At 38.8% G+C, this 17,932-nt stretch overlaps 1 protein-coding gene across 1 annotated transcript in view; it reads left to right on the top strand.

Annotated features, from left to right (window-relative positions):
- C4bpa (complement component 4 binding protein alpha) overlaps window positions 1-17,932 on the top strand; it is a 37,128-nt gene that overhangs the window by 18,367 nt on the left and 829 nt on the right. The window contains exons 8-9 of the mRNA XM_035445832.1: window positions 7,899-8,087; window positions 11,815-11,979. Coding sequence (XP_035301723.1) covers window positions 7,899-8,087; window positions 11,815-11,979 — 354 coding nt within the window. The remainder of the gene's footprint in view (window positions 1-7,898; window positions 8,088-11,814; window positions 11,980-17,932) is intronic.

The raw sequence follows: 17,932 nt of genomic DNA on the forward strand, positions 1-17,932 counted from the left end.
AGAAGAAATAAAAGGTCATTTCATACTCATGAAAGGAAAATCTACTAAGGGATTATTAGAAATCTGAGCATATATGCACCAAATTTAGATGCACCCAATTTAATAAAAAGAAATATTATTAGACCTAAAACTAAAGATTAAATAAAACAGTGATAATGGATGACTTTACTGTCTCACTCTTATCAGCAGTCAGTAAGGCAGACAAAAATAAGCAGAGAAACATTGGGGATAAATGACATATATGAAACAGACCTAACAGGCATCTATAGAATACCTATTCTTCTCAGCAATTCTTAGAACTTTCTTCAATAGTAGGAGACAAAGAAACTCTCATCAAATATAAGAAAATTGAAATAACATTCTACATTGGGCAACAACAGAATAAAGATGGATGTTAATGGTAATAAAACCACAGAAACTCACAGAAATTAAACTACACACTAATGAATGATAATTGGGTCAATGAAGAAATCAAGAAGAAACTTAAAAATTTCTAGAAGTGAGTGAAAATGAAAACAAAATATGTTAAACTTATGGAACACAATGAAATAATTTTGAAAAGGGTAATTTATGGTACTAAGTGCCTACATAAGTTTTTTTGAGAGCTCTCAAATTAATAACTAAATGATCCATCTAAAAGTCTTGGGAACATGAGAGCAAACCATACACAAAATGGTTGAATGGAAAAGATAAAACCAGGGTAAAAACAAAATACAGCAAACAAACAACAGTACAAATACTCAATGGACTGAAGATGAGACTCACAAGATTTGCAAACCTGTATCCAAATCAACAAAAAGAGAGGACCCAAATTAAGAAAATCATAGATGATAAGGGAAACATAACAGACACTTAGGACATTCAAATGATTATAAAAACATATTTTAAAAACCTATATTCCACTCAATGGAAAAGTCTAAAGGAAATGGGTGAATTTTTAGATGCATGTCACCAACCAGAGTTGAATCAAGATAAATCAAATAATTTTAAAAGGCCCATAAAAACCAAGAACATAGGATCAATAGTTAAAAATCTCCCAATGAAAAAAAAATATCAGGGCCAGATATATTCAGCACAGAATTCTTCATACCAGACCATCAAAGAATAAGTAATAATAATACTCTGTAAGTTATTCTGTAAAATAGAAAATGAAGGAACACTTTCATTTTTGTTTTTTACTAAGCCTGTATTATCCTGATACTAGAACCAGATAGGAACCCAACTAAAGCCGGGTGTTGGTGGCTCTCGCCTTTAATCCCAGCACTTGGGAGGCAAAGGCAGGCAGATCTCTATGAGTTCGAGGCCAGCCTGGTCTACAGAGCAAGTTCTAGGACAACCTCCAAAGCAATACAGAGTAACCATGTCTCAAAAAAAATAAAAAAAGAACCCAACTAAAAAGTAAAATTATAGGTCAATGATGAACATAAATGTAAAACTTCTCAGTAAGATAATTGTAAACTGAATTAAAGATCACATAAAATAGATCATCTACCATAATCAAGTCAGATCCATCCCAGAGATACATCCCAGGGATGTACAACATATGGAATAATCAATGTAATCCACCAGTAAATAAACTCAAGAACAGAAACCATGAGGTCATCTCAGTATCTATAGGAAAGGTCTTTGAGGAACTCAGTATCTCTTTATGATAAAAGCTCTGGTGAAACTAGAGATTCACAAGTATATCTCAATATAATAAAAGCAATATAAAAGAGGTTAACAAGTATATCTCAATATAATGATGTCAATATACAAGATGTGAACAGTCCTCACCATTCTAAATGGAGGAGAACTCAAAGTGTGTCCAGTGAAATCTGGAAGCAGACCAGGCTTCCTACTGTCTCCCTGTATATTCCCTATAGCACTTGAACTCTTAGCTAAAACAATAAGACAAATGAAGGAGATAAGGGGGATATGGATAGGAAAGGAAAATGTGTCTTTGTTTCTAGATGATTTGATCCCTATACATAAAAGACTCTAAAGATTCCAGTGAAAACACTTATTCAGCAAAGTTGTAGGCTACAAAATTAACATGTGAAATCCTTATATTACAGTGATAAACTCTGAGAAAGAAACCAGGGAAACAATCCCATTCATAATAGCTTCAAAAGTTATCTTTGACTAAATCTAAGGAAAAAATTGAAAGACTCATACAATGAAAACTTTAAAACAGGGAAGTAATTGAAGAAGACATCAGAAGATGGAAATACATCATTTGCTCATAGATATTAGTAGGATTAATATTATTAAAATGGCCATCCTACCAAAACCAATCTATGATTGAATATAATCCCAGTAAGAATTCCAACGGAATTCTTCATAGAAATCAAAAACATAATCTTAAAATTCATATTGAAGTACCACAGACCCAGGATAGCAAAAAAAAAAAAAAATCCTGACCAATAAAAACACCACTGGAGATACCACCACCCCTGATTTCAAGTTCTACCATAGAGTGTAAGTAGAAAACACATCGTGGTACTGGCATCAAAACAGACATATTGACCAATAGAGTAGAACTGGAGACTCAAATATAAGACCACACTCCTAAAAGCTTCTGGTTTTTTATGAAGAGGCCAAAAGTACACATTGGCAAAAAGACAGCATCTTCACCGAACGGTGTTGGACAAACTGGATAACTAGATGGTTATTTCTTCCTTCCAAATGGATCAAGGATCTCATTATACATGATACATTGAATCTGTTAAAGGGTAAAATGGTGAATATTTTTCAACTTATATGGACTTTCTGAACATACTCCAACAATTTACAAGTGAGACCTCATGAAACTAAGAAGCTGTATAGCAAAAGACACCAATTTGGATGAAGAAGCAGTGTACAGAATGGGAAAATAACATTAACAGCTATTCATCTGACAGAGGGTTAATATACTAAGAACTAAGAATATACTAAGAACTAAACAACCAAACACTGAGCACCCTAGTTTTCTTTTTATTGCTGTTATAAACATTTTGACAAATAGCAAATGTGAGGAGGAAAGGGTTTATTTGCATCACATTTCTATGTTACAGTCCATCATTGAAGGGAGTCATGGCAGGAACTGGAACAGTGACCACAGAGAAATTCTGCTTACCAGCTTGCTCCTTGTGCTTGTTCCATTTGCTTTCTTATACAACCCAAGATCACCTGCCCAGAGGTGGCACTGCCCACAGTAGGCTGAGTCTTCCCACAACAATCATTAAGACAATTCCCCACAGACATGCTTGCAGGACAATCTGATGGAGGCAATTCCTCAGCTAAGGTTCCTGTACAAGCATAAAAAAATGTAACATATCTTTACATAGTTAAAATAACAGTACACAACATTTCCCTCTCTTTGTCTAAATAAAAAGGAGGGGCTTTAATTTTGTAATAGTAAAACTGTATAAAACAAGAACAATTATCAAGAATTACATTTATAATATCTAGTACATTTGTATTTGGCAAGTTCAGAGAAAATACTCCATTATTTATCTTATCTTGCTGAGTCCAAAGTTTTGTACCTAATTTGCCTTCTATCATAACTAAAGAAAAAACGGTATTACTGTCTAGTCTTTAACTCTATTAAAGACCCCAGAAGGATATAATATTACCTAAGTAAATAGAAAGTGCAGTGCAAACTACTTCCAAAATGACAGACACATTTGGCTCTCTGGACAGTCGCCCAAGGTTCTGCTGCAACATTGGAGTATCCAATCTTTGGCCTACAGGCTTAGAATATATGGCAGACTTTTCAGTGAAGCAGGGATTTTTGAAGGATTTCCCACCTTGTTTTGGCAAAGTTTGGCAATCACTTTTCTTTGTGTCCAGTTTGGATGGTATATTATCAGCCATTAAGGCAAGGACAGTTTCTTGCCCAAATGGCTAATTTGGCCACATTGAAAGCAAATTCCATATGGAGGTTCTTTGACGCCCATTATCCTTTCTGAAGTAGATTGGTGCTGCCAGGAACAGACATGTCTCACTGTCAATAAAAAGCCCTATGTTAACAAAACATCTTAAGTGCCATACTCTGTAGGTCTTTGAAGTGTTTGAAGAGCATCTATCTATCTATCTATCTATCTATCTATCTATCTATCTATCTATCTATAATATATATCTATTTAACTTTGAAAACATACCTAACATGACTATAAGTTCAATTATTAAATATGGCCAATTACTAATCTGCATTTCTTAGTTATACATTGTATTTTTAAATGAGCTTCACAGGTGCAATACCCCAAACAAGAGTAGAAACATACATACAGCATAATAAAAATAACTTTAAATTTGTATCAACATACAAAAATTTGCACCAATGGAAAATATTTGAGGTCAATAGTTATTTTTTTATCCTATATTCCCCCTAGATGAACCACCTTCACAGTCAGAGAAAGAGCAATGAACACATGCCTTGTAGCACACAGCTCATTCCATTTTATACAGTCCACAGTCCCTACCCAGGGAACGGTCCCCTCCTCCACAATGGGTGGGTCCACTCATCTTTTTTTTCCAGTTCTCAATGTTATTTATTCATTTAGCACTTTTTTTTATTAGTTCAAATTAGTAATAGGCTTGCTTTACATATCAATCCCTTCTCCCTCTCCCTCTCCCCCCTCCCCCGCCAGCCCTCCACCCAATCCTCCCTCTGCTCCCTAGGGAGGGTAGGGCCCTCCATGTATACCCCCTTTCTTAAGCACATTTTTAAACACACTGTAACCTGTTTAGAGGTTTTCTCCATTTGGACCTGCTTTACTAAATACCTGCAACTGTGCACTTGCAGTGTCCTCTGATGTGTGAGCCAAACAGTTAAGTGATGACTAGGCCCTCCGCCAGTGGCTCTAGTGGCTGGCCCTGCCCCCTACTCGGGTCCATGGCAGAGGAGCTGTTATGCCCCATGGGCCTGGCCAAGAGCCATGTTTTTTAATGGTGAAAGGCATTCAGTCACCCCAGCTATGGGATGTCAGTGCCAGCACTTTGGCAGGCATTTTTACTTAGCTTGTTGTTTTTACTTGGTGTACCAACTTCAGCTTCTTTTCTTTTACTTCAGCTATCTCAGGCCCTATGTGGAAATCTGTGCCACATGTTGGAACATCAAATGTATGAGGCATTCTTTTGAGCCACCAGCCAGCTCCCAAATCATGACACACAGACTTATTAGTTATGGATTCTTTGCCTTAGTTTAGGCTCCTTTTTTGCTAGCTCTTATAAATTAACCTGTTTCTCTTCATCTATGTTTTGCCTCAGGGTTTTTTGTTTTGTTTTGTTTTTGTTTTTTTACCTTTCTTTCCTTCTGTATATTGTAGGCAGACTTTTCTCTCCCATTGGCCCACTCCCCAATAACTACAAAGAAGATTGATATCAATTATAAATGCTCAGCTGATAGCTTAGGCTTGTCTCCAGCCAGCTCTTACAGCTTAAATCAACCCATTTCTATCAATCTCTGTGTTGCCCTGAGGCTTGTTTGCCTCATCTATGAGCTCCACATGTTGCTTTTTTTTTGTATCTAGCTCGAAAATCTTCAGACTCCTCCCTTCCCAGCATTCTCTCTGCCCTAAAAATCCTGCTTAGCTATTGGCCAATCAGCTTTTTTTTTTACTAACAACGAAAGCAACACATCTTCACAGTGTACAGAAGGATTATTCCACAGCAGTATATCTTACTTTCACTGCTTATTTCTGTTTGTCTGTCAGCTGCCTAACTTCTGGCCCTGGGCATGTCCCTCTCTTTTTCCCTCATTCTCTCCTCCTTCTCTTGTTCTCCTCTCTTCTCCTACTTGTTTTGTCTCCCTGTCAGCCCCACCTATTCCTTCTGCCTAGCTAGTGCACATTCAGCTTTTTATTAGACCCATCAAGTGCCTCAGGCAGGCAAGGTGAAACAAATGCAACACAGCTTTACATAAAAACAAATGTACCAGAAACAAATGTAATACATCTTTACATTAATCAAGGTAGAAGAAACAAATATAACACACCTCCACATAGTGAAAGTAATATCCCACAGCCTAAACGAATGTAACCCATGTTTACAGAGGAAAAATAACATTCCACAACAGGTGCCCTCTTTCCAGATATGTCTAGGTTTGTGTGAAGTTGACAAAAACTAACCAGAACACAGGGAAAACAAACAACACAATTAAAAAAAAAGTGAACATTGAACTAAGCAGAGTTTCAAAAGAAGAAATGTTAATGGCCGAAGGATATTTTTTAGAATGTTCAAAATCCTTAGGGAATCTTAAAGTAAATTAAACTACTTGGTGATTTAGCACAGTCAGAATGGTTAAGATTAGGAATAATGAATAACAACAAATGGAACTGTGAAAATGGGGAATGTAGATACTTCCTCACTGATTCTTGGAGTACAAGCTGGTACAGCTGCTATTAAAATCAGTGGGGAAATTACTCAATATGCTAGAAATAGTTCTACCATATGATCCAGCTATACCACTCTTGGGTATATACTCAAAGGGCTCACATCGTGCTACAGAGATACTTGCTTGTCTGTGTTCATTGCTGCTCTATTCATAATTGTCATGAAATAGAAATAACCTAAATGTCCATCAACTGACGGATGTATGATGTAAATGTGAGAAGTTTACACAATGAAATGTTATCCAGCTGTTATGAAAAATGACATTGTCAGGTAAATGGGTGGATCTTGAAATCATTCTGAGTGAGGCAACCTAGACCTAGAAAGACAAGCACTGCATGTTCTCTTTCATGTGTGGATGCTGGCTTTGTATCTTTAAATACGTGTTTAAATTTTAGTACCCACAGAAGTTAGTAAAATAGTAAGGGTCCATGGCATGGTATGTCAATGGAAGGGAGAAAAAATGCAGTTGATATAGAGAGGGAAATGGGGCATAGTGGAATAGGAAAGGTTAAATGGGATGGCGGGTAGGAGGGCAGGATAGAGGAGAAAGTATGGGGAGAGAGAAAACTAAAGACTTTTTTTAAAAAGCCATTTGGAACCCCATTACTTTATAATCTTCCTAAAATATACATGCATGCATATATAAAGAGTTTAAATTGAATTACCCTGTAATTGGGTGTGTGTGCAGGCAACAGTGCCTCTCTCAGACACCATAGGCAATCAAACAAAAACCATAGTGCCAGGTATGGTTACTTCTTTAATAGGTGTTGGTCAGTGGGGTACCAGAGATCCTTAACAATTATAGGTTATTGCCATCACTCATACTTGAATCATAGAATGTGGAGAAATCAAGTTTATATCAACCTAGATGTTTTATCCTTAGTGGCTATCTTTCATTGTATTGCAAGGTGATATGCACACTACTGGGAGGGTGGGGGAAGATAATCATTAATATTATCCAGCTATGAACTTTTGCAACACTGCCTGGCAAGGTGTGCCTACTGGTGTAATAGAGGCACAGATGCTATGGGAGTAACCAACCACTTTCTGCCTGTATTTAGAGACACAAGACAGAGCTATTAGCAATTGATGGCTTTTTGGAAATGGAGAGTAGCTTTTTGTTGTTTTGTGCAGGATGCAGCCTCTGATAGGCTACTCATGCTTCAGCAGATGGCCCTACACCTGTGCACATACTGGAAGCATTAAGTGCACTCAGTGTGTTTAAAAAAAGAAACATGAAATTAAGATGTATAGGGGATAGGGGAGGAACTGTTGTGAGCAAATAAGAGTTGAATTGATTAAAACACATTATATGCATATTTGAAATCCCCCACCACACACAAATTGCATTCTTGGAAGAAGCGACTGGACTTGAGTTTTTTTTTTTTAAAGATATTCTATAGGAGGTACAAGACCAGGCATTTGGGTTTCCTTTTCTGTACCCCAAACTTCTCTTGAGTGTTGCAGAAATCAGGTCATTAGCTGTAAGAACTTCTTCATGATGACTTCACTGACACTTATTCTCCATTTTTGTTTTCTAGAGGTATGTTGTCCAGAACCAGACCCAAATAATGTTCAAGTCATTCGACATATAAGAAAGTATCCTGAGAATGACTGTACTTATTTCTATGATGACACAGTGTATTACGCATGCGAAGATAATCCAATCATTTCAGCTACTTGCAAATCAGATGGCACGTGGACTCCTAAAACACCATCATGTGATCAGAGTAAGAACTTACAGAACTATGTTTTGTGGGGGAGAGTTTATTTTCTTTATTTTTAAAATTTTATTTATTTTTATTTTATATGCATTGGTGTGTTGCCTACATGTATGTCTGTTTGAGGGTGTCATATCTTCTAGAACTGGAGTTACATACAATGTAAGCTGCCGTGTGAATGCTGGAAATTGAATCTGGGTCCTCTGGAAGAGCAGCCAGTGATCTTAACTACTGCCCCAGAATTTCTTTAAGTAATAGTGTGGATAAAAGAAGTTTTATCCGGGGAATTCTTGGTCCCCAGACTGATAGCTAGGAAACCAGCAAGGGACTGATCCAGACCCCAGGAACATGGGTGTCAGTGAGGAGACCTGGGAAGTCCATGGGGCCTCCTGTAGTAGATCAGTACTTATCCCTAGCATAGGTGTGGACTTTGGGAGCCCATTCCACATAGAGGGATACTCCCTGAGCCAAGATACACGGGGGTGGGCCTAGGCCCTATCCCAAAGGATATGACAGACTTTGAGGACCCCCTTATGGAAGGCATCACCCTCCTGGGGAGCAGAAAGGGTATGTGGTAGGTAGGGTTTTAGTTGGGGGGATGGTAGGGGAGGAGAGGAGGAAGAGGGAACTGAGATTGACGTGTAAAACAATCTTGTTTCTAATTCAAATAAAAAATAGATAAAAAAGGTGTTTTATCAAGAGTCCAATGCATGGTAGGTATAGTGTTAGAACAGTAGTCCCAAGCATAGATTATGCTGCCTCTAGAGTCTGGGAAGAACTGAGCTTGGTGCTCAGCCCTTTCCTTATAATATGATATGCAAGTGGCAATCATATGACTTTGGCTTCAGTGGATAGCCTAATAGTTACTGAACCTTGAAGGTGAAAAAGTTGTCGGTGTGGCAAGTCTTGGACTGTTCATATTCTGTACATTGGGGTTTCATCATGCTAGCCATTTCATGCTCATCACTAGAATTAACATGATACCATTAATATATTGGATCAATGCAATGTGCTATGGATGTTCAGATTGTCAAGATATTTTTAGGCTCTACTGCAATGGTTCTCAACCTTCCTAATGCTTCTTTGGCCACTTAATATAGTTTCTCATGTTGTGGTGACCCCAACCCCCCCATCATAAAACTATTTCTTTTGCTACTTCATAACTGTAATTTTGCTACTATTATGAATTGTAATATAAATATCTGATATGCAGATGGTATTAGGTAATCCCTGTGAAGAGAACTGCTGCTCTATAACAGAGATAGGAGAGTTATCACAGCTTGAGACCTAAGTCACTGTTCTATTGCTATGAAGAGATACCATGACCAAGGCAACTCTTATAAAACAAAAACAGTTAATTGAGGGCTTTCATTCAGAGGTTTATTCCATTATCATTATAATGGGAAGCATAGCAGAGCTCAGCTAGAAATGGTGTTGGAAAAATACAGTTGAGAGCTATATCCTAATCTACTGGCGAAGAGAGAGGCTCTGGGCCTGACATGGGCTTTTAAAATCTCAAAGCCCACCACTCTCAGTGACACACTTCCTCCAACAAGGCCATACCTCCTAATCCTTTTAAACGGTACCACTCTCTGGTGACTAATTATTCAAATCTATGAGCCTATGGGAGCCATTATCATTCAAACCACTACAGATGCCAATTTCCCATTCACTATACACATATATGACAAAAAAATTAATAATATTACCCTTCTTCAATCAGTGCTACAGGCTTGAAAACTGATCTAGGCTTGAAACTGTAAACAGAAATGTGAAATTTAAACGTTATTTCTTGAGATTAGATTTTGCTTTTTATTTCATGCAGTCTTAGACTCGACCTCTTGCCTGGCCTCCAGAATATTAGAATTATAGAGATTGACTACTATGCTTGTCTTGAGATTCTAACTTTTAATGGGCCAAATGACATTAGTCCCTTCATAATTCAGCTGCAAATGTTTGTTATATAAATTGAGTGGCATCCTTATTGGCTGTTGATAGATTTTTATTTTTAAAGGCACTATCATCTATTAGTCTTAATTTCATGAGGGTTTCTTCTCAGATATTTTGGTTCATCTTTAATACTGAATACACTTGTTTCCTATGGTAGAGGTGACCTGTAGCCTTTTCTGTAAAATATAATCACTTGGTTGAGCTTTTTAGTGTACGTAGTATATCCACTCTAACATACTTACTTCCCCGAGTCATTTTTAAGCCTCTTTCTACCATCTGCAATAGCAGCTACAGCATTTTGATTTTATGTATATAGAACAGTTTCTCATACTTGTGGTATACATTTTAGTACAATGCTCATGACTATTACAGAGTGCTAACACACTCATTTTACCAACTTTCTCCTCAGTGTTTGTGGATCTCTTCAGTTGCTCTTCTCCTTGTTTTGTTTATTATCATCATTGCTATTTTATTCTTCCTTTAAGTATTTTCTAAAACAAAGTACATAGTAAATACTTCTTCTTGGTGGAGATGGGTGAGCCGTTTGGCTGGACAGTAATGACTCAGAGATTATGGGTGCATTTGACATCTTTACCATGTTTTATAGATGCATTACAAAGGGAAGGAAATATAAATTTCCACAGTTCTCCAAAGTCTGTAGTAGAGTCACGCTACTGAAACAAAAGACCAGTTAGGAAGATTAAAAAAGAAAGCAGGTTAAGAGAATTTCCCAAAAGAAATGTCCAGAAAGTCCTCATTCAAAGCCATGACTTAGAACTCTGTCTCAAGTACTATTTTAACAAAGAGTTGTAAATTTTAGAGAGCTGACAGACAGGTCAGTGAGAGGCAGTATGGTCTTTCCAAGCTAGGATGGCTGTGTTAAAGTGCTAATGTCTTATCCCACAATCCTCTGACCCTGCTGGGTCTAGCTCTGAGTTGACAATCAGGCAGATAATATACATTTTCACTTTAGGCGTGGAAAGGGCAGGATGTGCGAGATTCATTTCTGTGAACCTCTGGATTGTATTGTCATCAGGAAAAAAGGAAAAGGCTGGCAGCTGTGTCTGCATTACCGGGGTCCTTAACCCAACTATCTTAAATATTTTAGGGAGAATATTTTGGCATCCTTTATACACCTTAGCATTGAATATCAAATTGACTGTATGCCACAGATAACATATATTTCTGGGACAGGATCCCCACTTCATGCAAAAATGGATCCCAAACAATGTAAATAAATTGTCAGTAAAAGGAAGGGAAACAGAAGGGCTTATATTGGCAGTTTTCTGTCAGTACCACAAATGCCTGAGGCAATCAACTTATGGAGAAAAGGTTCAGATTTACGTCTATTGACCCCCCCTTGCTTTTGGACTTCTGTAAAGGGGTACATCATGGCATGAGTATAAGTTGGAGCAAAACTATTTGCCCAATCCTGAGGCAGAGAGAAAAGAGACAAGAGAGTTAAAGACACACAGTCTCCATAAAGAGAAAGCCCCTAGTGACCTAAGAACCTCCCATGAGGTCCCACCTTGTAAAGCTTCCAACACCTTGTAGGTAACTCAAGGAAATTCCACATTATACCAGTGGATAGCTGAGACTTCCAAATTCCTGAACCTGAGATGCCCAGGAAGGTCATTCAAATTCATGGCTTTGGTCCATTGGTCTTATAGGCAGGGAAGAAAGAAGGATAGAATGAAGCATCTCAGATGCACAAATCCTGGGCGAAGTGCTGTTTGACACATTTGACATGTGTGTCTCATCCTCTCTCCTGTGTTTTATCATCAAGGTTGTAATTTTCCTCCAAACATTGCCCATGGACATTATATAAGATCTAGTCACTACTTCTCAACTGAGGCTACATATGAATGTGATGAAGGATACAGATTGGTTGGAGAGGCAAGCATCTCCTGCCGACTTTCAAAATGGACACCAGCACCTCCACAGTGTAAAGGTAACTTCTTCCCCCTCCTTCTCACCCCAATACCACATGGGTAGAATTGCTGTCGGGAATGGAGGGCAAAGTTATTCCCTGAAAGATGAAGGAAAAACATTTGATTATTTTCTTCTTGTAATTATATGATTTTCTTTTCTATTTTTTTTTGTTTTCAATACATTTCAACCTCAGTTTTTCCTTCCTCCATCTCTCCCATTCTCTCAACCTACCTCCCCTCTCCCCCAGATCCATTCTTCCTCCATTTTCTTTCAGAAATGAGCAGGCCTCCCAGGAATATCCACTGAACTTGGCATAACAAGATTGGATAAAACTAGGCATAAACCCTCATATCAAGGTTGGGTGACACAACTCAGTAAGAGGAAAAGGGTCTCAAGATCAGACAGAAGAAATGGAGAGACACTCACACTTCCACTGTTAGGAGCCCTACAAAAACATCAAGTTAACAACTAGAACATATATGTAGAGTACCTCGCACAGAGCCATGCAGGCTCCATGATTACTGCTTCAGCCTTTGAGCACCTATGAGCCCTACTTAGTAGATTCTGTGGTCCATGTTCTCCTGGTATCCCTGACCCCTCTGGCTCTTACCTTTCTTCCTCCCCCTCTTCCATAGTGTTCCCAGAGCTACAAAGAGGGAACCTTAAGAAGGTCTTCAATTTGGGCTCTCTGCCTAATGTTTGACTGTGGGTTTCTGCATCTTCTCCCATCAGCTGCCCGCAAGAACCTCTTTGATGACTATTGGGCCAGGCACAAATCTGTGTGCATATAAGGATATTGTTAGGAATCATTTTCTTGATTTTTCTATCATGTTGGGCATGGGCCCCCTCATGTGGTGTGGGCCTTAAGTTAGAGAAGTCATTGGTTGGCCATTCCTAAAAGTTTTGTGCCTCCATTGCCCCAGTACACCTTGCATGAGAGATAGAGTATAGGTTGAAGGTTTTATGGCTGGGTTGGTATCTGCATCCCACCTCAGGAAGCCTTCCCTGGTTACAGAGGATGGCTTGTTCAGGCTCTGAATCTTCCATTACTAGGAATCTTCATTAGGGTCACTCTTGTAGAATCCTGAGTTTCTACTGGACTAGGTTTCCACATTGCCTGCCCCCCAAAATGCCCTCCAATTCCAGTTATCTCTCTCAGTGTTCTCTCCTTCACCTCCTGTCCCTGCTTGATATCTCCTTGTTCCCAGCACCACCTGCACACAAAATCTATTCTGTTTTCCTTCCCAGAGAGATTCATGCATCCCCCTTAGAGCCCTCCTTGTTTCTGAGCCTTTCTGGGCTGGTTGTTTCCGGTTTCTGGCTATTATGAATAAAGCTTCTATGAACATAGTTGAGCAAGTGTCCTTGTGGTAGGATGGAACATCCTTTAGGTAAATGCCCAGGATGGTATAGCCAGTAACTCCATGGCCTTGCCAGGTGGGGGTCTCCATCAGAGAATCACTCATCTGGTAAGTCAGCCTGTGAACACTAGTTATTACCGGCTGTATCTCTCATAGCTCCTGACAAGATTTATCAATTTTGTGGAGTATAGGTTTTAAAAGTATGACCTATGATTCTTTGAATTTCCTTGGTGTCTATTATTATGCCACCTTTTTGTTCTGATTTTGTTAATTTGGATATTCTGTCTCCTTCTTTTAGTTAGTTTGGATAAGGGTTTGTCTATCATGCTAATTTTCTCAAAGAAGCAACTCTGTTTCATTGATTCTTTGTATTGTTCTATTTGTTTCTATTTTATTCATTTCAGCCCTTGGTTTGATTATTTCCTGCCATCTACTCCTCTTGGATGCTTTTGCTTTTTTTTGTCCTAGAGTTTTCAGTGTACTGTTAAGTTGATAATGTGAGATCTCTCCAATTTCTTTATGCAGGTACTTAGTGCTATGAATTTTCCTTTTTTGGCACAGCTTTCATTGTGTCCTGTAAGTTTGAGTGTGTTGTATATTCATTTTTACTGAATTCTAGAAACTCTGATTTTTTTCTTTATTTCTGCCTTGACCCAGAATTCATTCAATAGAGAGCTGTTCAGTTTCCATGAGTTTGTAGACTTTCTGTTGTTTCTGTTGTTGAAATCCAGTTTAATCTGTGGTGGTCTGATATGATACAGGGGGTTATTTCAATTTTCTTCCATGTGATGAAATTGTTCTGTGACAGAGTATGTGGTCAGTTTTGGACAAAGTTCCATGAGGTGCTGAGAAGAAGGTATATTCTTTTGTTTTGGGGTTAAATGTTATGTAGATATCTGTTAGGTCCATTTTGTTTATAACATGTTAGCTTCAGTATTTTTCTGGGTGATCTGTCTGTTGGTGAGAGTAGGGTCTTGAAGACTCCCATAATCAGTGTGTGAGGGTCACTGTGTGATTTAAGCTTTAGTAATGTTTCTTTTACAAATGTGAGTGCCCTTGCATTTAGGGCATAGACATCAAGGATTGAAATATCATCCTGGTGAAGTTTTCCTTTGATGAGTATGAATTATCCTTCCTTATTCTTCTTGATTAATTTTGGTTTGAGGTTTATCTTGTTAGATATTAGAATGGCTACACCAGCTTGTTTCTTGGATCCATTTGCTTGAAAAATCTTTTTCCAACTCTTTACTCTGAGGAAATGCAAGAGATGGATAATTCCTCTTTACACATCCATTCTATTAGTCTGTGTCTTTTTATTGGGGAATTGAGCCCATTGATTTTGAGAGATATCAATGACCAATGATTGTTAAGTCCTTGGTTTTGTTGGGTGTATGAGTGTGTGTGTGTGTGTGTGTGTGTGTGTGTGTGTGTGTGTGTGTGTGTGTGTGTGTGTTCCTCTTTTTTTTTTTTTGGTTTTGCTGGTGTGAGATTATTTTCTGTGCTTTCTTGTGTGTAGTTATCCTCTTTGGATTGAAGTTTTCCTTCTAGCACCTTCTGTAGGGCTGGGTTTGTGGATAGATATTATTTAGATTTGACTTTATCATGGAATATCTTGTTTTCTCCATCTATGGTGATTGAAAGTTTTGCTGGGTGTAATAATAGGTGCTTGCATTTGTCTTCTGTTAGAGTCTGCAGGACATCTGTCCAGGTCCTTCTGGCTTTCAGAGTCTGCATTGAGAAGTTAAGTGTAATTCTACTAGGTCTGCCTTTCTATGTTACTTGCTATTTTTCTCTCTCAGATTTTAGTATTCTTTCTTTGCTCCAAATATTTAGTGTTTTATTATGTGGTGAGGAGACTTCCCTTTCTGGCCCATTCTATTTGGTGTTCTGTAAGCTTTTTGTACCTTTGAAGGCATCTCTTTCTTTTAGTTAGGAAAGTTTTCTTCTGTGATTTTGTTGAAAATATTTTCGGGGCCCTTGAGCTTCAATTCTTCTTCTTCTATTCCTATTATTCTTAGGCTTGGTCTTTTCATAGTGTCCCAGATTTTCTGGATGTTTTGTATCAGAAACTTTTTAGATTTAACATTTTCTTTGATCAATGTACCCGTTTCTTCTATTGTATATTCTATGACTGAGATTCTTTCTTCTATTTCTTATAGTCTTTTGGTGATGCTTGCTTTCATCTGTGGTCCCTGCTCATTTACCTAGATTCTTCATTTCCAGAATTCCCTCAGTTTGTATTTTCTTTATTGCTTCCATTCCATTTTCAGGTCTTGAACAGTTTTATTCATTTCCTTGAACTATTTGTTTTTTTCCTGGCTTTCTTTAAGGGATTTATTCATTTCCTCTTTGAAGACCTCAATCATCTTCATAAAATTGGTTTTAAGGTCTTTTCCCTATGCTTAAGCTGTGTTGGAGTATTTAGGGCTTGCTCTAATATGATGCTGGTCTCTGGTCATGACATATTGCCTTGGCTGTTGTTGTTTTCTAACATCTAGGTATCTGTATTTGGGGTGATTGTAGGTCTAGGTGCCAAACTCTGAGTTAGTCCTTGTTGGATGGGTGTTTTGTTCCTTGATTTCTATTTCCTCTCTGCTCTTCTAGTAGGTGTGGCCTGTGGTTGAGCAGGGGGTCTCCTCTGGAGTTGGGGGCTGGACTTCTGGACATATGTTCTCTGGTAGAGTGGGGAGTCTCAGTCCTAGTTGGGGGATGGAACATGGCAACTAGGAAGGCTCAGGTCTGGGGGGTAGGGTGGCCAGACACCAAGAGGGTGAGAGAGTAGGGGAGTTTGGCTGGCAGGCAGCTTACCTAGACTTCTCCCTTCAGTCTGTATGGTCTCTGGTAGAGACGGGAGTCTCTACCCCAGTTGGAGGCTGTGGCAAGGCAGATAGGAGGGTTCTGGACTGGGGATAGGGTGGGGGAATGCTGGGATAGTGGGTGAGTTTGGAGGAGGGCAGTCTAACTAGACTTCTTGTGGTTGGCGTAGTCTCTGGTAGAGTCGATTTGTTTATTTTTAAATAACTCACATCAGCAGATGCTATTCCACACAAACCACACACAAAATGCACAGTCTGACTTCCTTCTACTTCTTTCTCACAATTACAAGCATCAACCTTCTTGAGACAGCTCATATTCTCAGTTTCTTATATATGTTTTTGAGAAATATTATAGAAGCAAAACATTTTATAATGACACCTGTGGGCCTGTAAAAAATTTTCAATCAAACTTGTTCTGGCATCAGTGTAGACTCTGTTGGGCTAATTTCAAACATGGGAGTGATAAGTTTTGCCATCAGAACTTCTGCCAAGCTCCCATCCACCATGATGTAGATGTAGCATATTGATAAAACACAGTGCCAATTAGTTACAGGGAGCAGGAGGAGTTAGGGTTAGGCCTTACTTTATGTTCATGTAATATTAGTATAGCTATGTTCATAGTAATTCATAATTTATTTGATGTAATTGTCCCCACTGCTCACAGAAGAACTCCACGATTAGATTCTTGAAGAACTATTTACAGTAAGAGTTAATGTGTCAAGAGAGAATCTGGGGTCATATACACTTTTTATTTTATTTTATTAGTTCTAGTTAGGGAACAAGCTTATTTCAAGTCCCTTCTCCCTCTCCCTCCCCTCACCCCCAACCCTCCTCCCCCATCTCCAGTCTACACCCCACCCCATCCACCCACCACTCCCCAGGCAGGGTAGGGCCCTCAACTGGGGTGCTGCAAAGTCCACCAAGTCTTCCTATGCTGGTCCTGGGCCCTTCCCCATGTGTCCAGGGCCAGAGTGTAACCCTTCACATGGGATGGGCTCTCAAAGTCCCTTCTTGCACCAGGGAAAAATACTAATCCACCACCAGAGGCTCCCTGGAGTGCAGAGGCCTCCTTATTGACATCCATGTTCAGGGGTCTGGATCAGTCTTGTACTGGCCTCCCCGACAGCATCTGGGGTCGATGTGCTCTCCCTTGTTCAGGTCAACTGTTCCTGTGGGTTTCTCCAACCTGGTACAGACCCCTTCGTTCTTCATTCCTCCCTCTCTTCAACTAAATTCCTGATTTCGGCTCAGTGTATATCTGTGGATGTCTGTCTCTGCTTCCATCAGCCACTGGGTGAGGGCTCTAGTTTCTGGTCAGTCGGTGGCGGAATGCGTCATATACACTTTTAAAAATATCCTGTCATGTTATTTAAACACATTATAGCCATGGAAACATTTCTTGCCTTCTCTGTGTTTGTGTTTTCTTCTCATAAAACAGGGAAACAATAGACTCACTTAGCAGGAGAATCATGAGACTCAAGTTAGTCACATTGTGTACATAGACTGTCATGCTCAACAAAAACACTCATCAATATTTTGCTAACAAAACAAATGGAAAGCAGAATAAGCTGCATGCAAGTTCAGTTCATTCTTTTTTTTTTATTTGAGTTTTCTTCTTTTTTTAAATTTTGTTTTGGAGGCAAAAACAACCGAGTTTCTTCTTTCTTTCTTTCTTTCTTTCTTTCTTTCTTTCTTTCTTTCTTTCTTTCTTTATTATGTATATAACATTCTGCTTCCATGTATATCTGCACATCATAAGAGGGTACTAGATCTCATAATGGATGGTTGTGAGCCA

This window comes from Cricetulus griseus, chromosome 5, assembly GCF_003668045.3.
Source record: "Cricetulus griseus strain 17A/GY chromosome 5, alternate assembly CriGri-PICRH-1.0, whole genome shotgun sequence".
In the NCBI taxonomy this organism is placed as follows: domain Eukaryota; kingdom Metazoa; phylum Chordata; class Mammalia; order Rodentia; family Cricetidae; genus Cricetulus; species Cricetulus griseus.